Here is a 4,464-nt window from a genome sequence, read left to right on the forward strand (position 1 = left end):
AACTACGGTGGAATATGTTGGAATAAGAGATGACTTCAGACAGAGTAAATTAATCCATCTAAAAAAATAGATTAACTTGTTCGCATTATTATTATGGTTAGCATCATTATTATTTTAATATGGAATTGTCTAGTGCTACTGATGTTATTTTATGATATATTATTCAAAAATAAAATTAAAAATACATTCTGGAGATTGAGTTGATAGATAAATTAAATTAACTGTAACGTAATCTTTGTTATCGTTTGATTTACATTTTCACCTATAATTTAGTATGTTGTATTCTAAATTATGTAATGTTACTTATTTAATACTAAAAACCTTTTGTAGTTTTAATTTCTAAATTATGTGCCACTATGTAATTTGAATTCAGTTGTCATTTATTTATAAATTATGTAATATTATTTTTAAAAACCTTCATTTGTCATTTTTTGTCTACGCAGTAGTACATTATTTACGTTTAATTTTTTAATTATTTGCCCTTAAGTATGAACTTAGTGTTTGTTCATCCAACTAGTCTCAAAAATGCACTAATGATAACATTATGATATAATATCTATATATTTTTTTTTATTTAAAGTTTGTAATTAAAAAAACTTTACTAATTGTTATCAAACACATTAGACAAAAAACGAGAGAAATTGACAGGTAGTTTCAATGCCTTTGAAAGACCAAATAACAAAAAAAAAAATTGCTAGCCATAAAAATATACCACATTAATTAAATTGTCATTTTTAAATACAACAATATACAATTCAACAATTATTTAAAATCATAACTTAAGTCAAAAACTCTAACCAAACAAGAATTGTTTAAGTTATAACTAAACTGTAAATCAAGAATAACTTGAGCTATCTTAACTTGGAATAAGCAACCAAACAAGGCCGAAGAGTTTTATCTAAGATCACAAAAAGAAAAGATTGAATTGAATAACATATAAAGTAATTTAATTTTGGATGAAAGTTGAGTGTGCTACTTTCATTTCCGGGGTACATTTCCCTGCTAAGTGTTTTTAAGGAAGTTGTACTACAGGGACAGCAAGGCCATGATTGCATGATGCATGCATCATTCATAATCATCGATCGCTGCTCCTAGCTGTTGCATTATATCCATGATCAGAGAAATTGCCATATATATAGATACACCCCTTTGGGCCCCCTTTTAATTTCCTACAGTTGGCATCCCAATAGTAGAAACAAGAAAGCCAAGGCAAGGCAACGCAGTAGTGCTAGTGCCTAGTGGGTTGATCATTTCAAAAGGGTGCCGTGCCACCAATCCAGTCGCCTACATTGACTTAGTGTTTACTAGACGGGTCGGGCTGGATTGGGTCCCGTCCGTCCGAATCAGTCCAAGTCACGGTTCCCACGGTTCTCGGATCCAGTGAGTCTACGGGTTAGTTAGGGTCGGGTCTGGCGGGTTTCATTTGGGGGAGTTGGACCAAATTCATGTTAGACCCTTGGTTTAAAATTAGCATGAGTCAGTCCGGGTCTGTTTTTTTTTTTTAAACAGTAGATTGTTTCTGGCCGAAACAACACTGTTTTTGGCTGAACCAGGTCTATTTCTGGTTACTGTTTAGTCCAGACTGTTTGGTCCGGTCCGGGTTTTGACAGATCTCAGGTTGGGGCTAGTCGGGTCGAGAGTTTGAGCGGATCGAATTTTTGAGAGTCTAGTTCAAAAAACCGATCCAAATTCTTGTAAGACCTGACCCTAAAATTGGTCCGGACCGGTCCGAGAGTCTAGTTAGAATCAGACCGGTTCGGAAGTGGTCCACGGTTCGGCCGGATCGGGTCTAACCCGTCCGAGTTTTTTCAATTCACTACATTTGACTAATCAATGATGACAACTAATGAAAGATGGTAGATGTGTCTTACCTGCCTGCTTGTTTCTGCATAAAAATCCAAATCCCAAAAGGCAAAAAGCCCTTTATCCAATCTACCCTGGAAATAACTATTTCATTTGCATTATTGCTTTGATGGATCATATCATAGCCTTTTTCATCATTAAATAGGATAACATTATATTCATGTTGCATTTTTATTTATTATTTTATAGTGAGAGCAGAGTAGGCAACGTGGCCGTTACAAAATCTCCCATTTTTATCACCTTTTATTATAACCGAGAAAAATTGAATGTCAAACACATGACATATTCATAACAAGAGAGAAGAGACAGAAGTAAATTATAAACAAAGAAATCAGAAACCAGAGAAGGACACGTTTCATTTGCTTCATTGCTGAGGTTGTTTGTTCCCCACAGGCCACAAAACAGAGAAGAAAGACTAATTCCTTGCTACAATAAAAATAAAAAATAAACAGAGAACAAAATATGGGAGAGAAGAAGGGTAAACAAAAAAATGAAAAGCATCCCGTAGAGATCTCTTTTCTTCTCTCTCTCTCTTGTTTCACAAAACATAAGTTATAGAAGAACACTACAAGAGCATCAACGCATCTTCTTTTTACCACTTTCCTTGCACACCTGTTACATAAAACAAAATTACAACTATTAGAAAAAGACTTCAATTTCTTTTAAATTAGCAACTTTAGAGAAAAGGATAACTTACTGATCTTTGTGGGATTGGTTTAACAACTGGAGGCGTTTGGAAATAGCACAAGCGGCTGTTGAATACAGATTCCTCCTGAACAAAAATTAAAGAATGTTAATTTCATTGTTGAATATATATAAGATACAAAAACAGAGTCATATTGTGAACAAGGAAATTAATTACCTTGAATTGGGTTGTAGAGAAAGAAGAAGAGAAATCGACCATGGTACGCAACCCCGGATTCATAGCTCCATTATTAAATTTATGATCATAAAAAGGGGAGCTAGCGGTGTCGTCGAGATAAGAAGCAGGAGACAACTTCCTCTGTTTACCAGTTTGAACACTGCTCTTTTTCGACCAATCTTTCGCATAAAAAAGATTACGGGATTCATGCAAGTCGATTTCGTCATGAAAAAGAGGAGACGGTCCCGACGAAGCATCAGACAACATGGAGAGATCTTCCTCTTCTTCTCCTCCTTGGGTTTCCATGGCGTGATTTTGGTTTGAATAAGAAGATTGGTCTAAATACATGGTCCATCCAGATTGGCACCCGCTGCTACATTCTGAGCTCACATCCTCCATTCCTACCATCATTCTCACAACCTCTCTTTGGTTTCTAAATTCAGGTGAAAGTTATGTTGTGTTTTTATCTTATTTGAAAGGGAAGGTGAGATTGAGGTTTGAGGAGACTGTGTTGAGGTGTGTCGTGCGTGCGTCTGTTGAAGGGAGGGGGGTTTGAGAGGGAGAGAATCGGAGCCAAATCCCAGAGTCGGGTCTTGTCGTTTAGCAACCCATACTAAAGGCGTTCCTTTGGTGAACCCGGTCTACCAATCAGTGCTAAGTAAGTGAAGGGAAAATCTTAATTAATTGTTTTCAATTCTTTTGTCTCATGTCAAGTTGTCAACTAACTCAATTATTTAAATAATTTATGTGAAGCCCCTTTATTCTCATGATATATTATCATGAAATTCTGATGGTGCATGATTTCATTGTCTTTATCCTGAGAAGATATTTATTAATGAACTACTTTCATCAAATATATTGACAGAACACTTTTTACTTCAAGCAGCGCACGGAGAATATTGGAAACAGTGCTGCATCTGACTATTGCGCTGAATAAAGAAAAAACTGCTCCGTCAATATCTTTAGACAAGGCTAGTCCGAGAAGTAAATGGAAGACCAGGTTGAAATGGGAGGAATGAAGGTGGCCAGCACTTGCCTTTACTTTCCTCGGGCACAGGCGACATTAAGACTGCCAGTTGGGCATTTGCCTCTTTGTTGGTAGTGCGACCAAAGAGAGATAGAGAGAGATAGAGAGAGATAGAGAGAGAGAGCACTACACCCCCCTCAAACCTCTTAACTTAGATTCACATGTAATACAGCGAGGCGGTGCGTACGTCTCCGTTGCTGTTCCGTTTCCCTTGCCTTTTTTCCCGTGACTACACTGTACTCTGTACACCAACCCGTTATACACTTGCTGTACCCTTCTTTAAAAATATTAAGATCGAACGGTCCAGATTCCAGATTCCAGATTAGATGCAATGTGCAGTGTCTGATGGAAAGGGAGCCAAGCATGCATGGCCCCTCAGGCACTGGACTGGACCGACTAAAATTAACTCTATATAAGGCCTGGCCGGGTACTACAGCTTAGGTTACCCCAGCGAATAGCTATAATATGTTACTATTAGCTAGTGACATATATTCGACATAGATATATAAAACAATCTTCAAAAGGGACCGCTCTGTTCCTCAACTATTTACCAACGTGCTCAAACATCCTTGTACCAAATAAATTTAAAAACTATGAAAGAAACGCCTCAAGTTTACCTCGCCTTCGCCTCATTTTGTACCATAGTTAATTAATTAATATGCTAGAATGTCCGTAGTAATTTGACGGTCTTATCATGAGCTCATAATAATAA

At 36.8% G+C, this 4,464-nt stretch overlaps 1 protein-coding gene across 1 annotated transcript; it reads right to left on the bottom strand.

The window, feature by feature from the left end:
- Window positions 1-2,194: 2,194 nt before the first annotated feature.
- On the bottom strand, window positions 2,195-3,261 carry LOC144549454 (protein SOB FIVE-LIKE 5-like). Its single transcript, XM_078298198.1, has 3 exons — window positions 2,726-3,261; window positions 2,561-2,635; window positions 2,195-2,475 (listed from the first exon to the last, which is right to left on the bottom strand). The coding sequence occupies exons 1-3, from the start codon at window positions 3,134-3,136 to the stop codon at window positions 2,440-2,442; spliced, it is 522 nt and encodes a 173-aa protein (XP_078154324.1). The 5' UTR covers window positions 3,137-3,261; the 3' UTR covers window positions 2,195-2,439.
- Between the last annotated feature and the right edge of the window lie 1,203 nt (window positions 3,262-4,464).

This window comes from Carex rostrata, chromosome 2 (genome assembly GCF_964058835.1).
Source record: "Carex rostrata chromosome 2, lpCarRost1.2, whole genome shotgun sequence".
Lineage (NCBI taxonomy): Eukaryota > Viridiplantae > Streptophyta > Magnoliopsida > Poales > Cyperaceae > Carex > Carex rostrata.

Excerpts from the sequence above, each read along its gene's own strand:
- LOC144549454 (XM_078298198.1), bottom strand. The coding sequence starts at position 3,136 with ATGATGGTAGGAATGGAGGATGTGAGCTCAGAATGTAGCAGCGGGTGC. Across the intron at positions 2,636-2,725 it reads TCTCTACAACCCAATTCAAG|GAGGAATCTGTATTCAACAG; the intron begins GTAATTAATTTC and ends ATTTTTGTTCAG. Across the intron at positions 2,476-2,560 it reads AACCAATCCCACAAAGATCA|GTGTGCAAGGAAAGTGGTAA; the intron begins GTAAGTTATCCT and ends TTTATGTAACAG.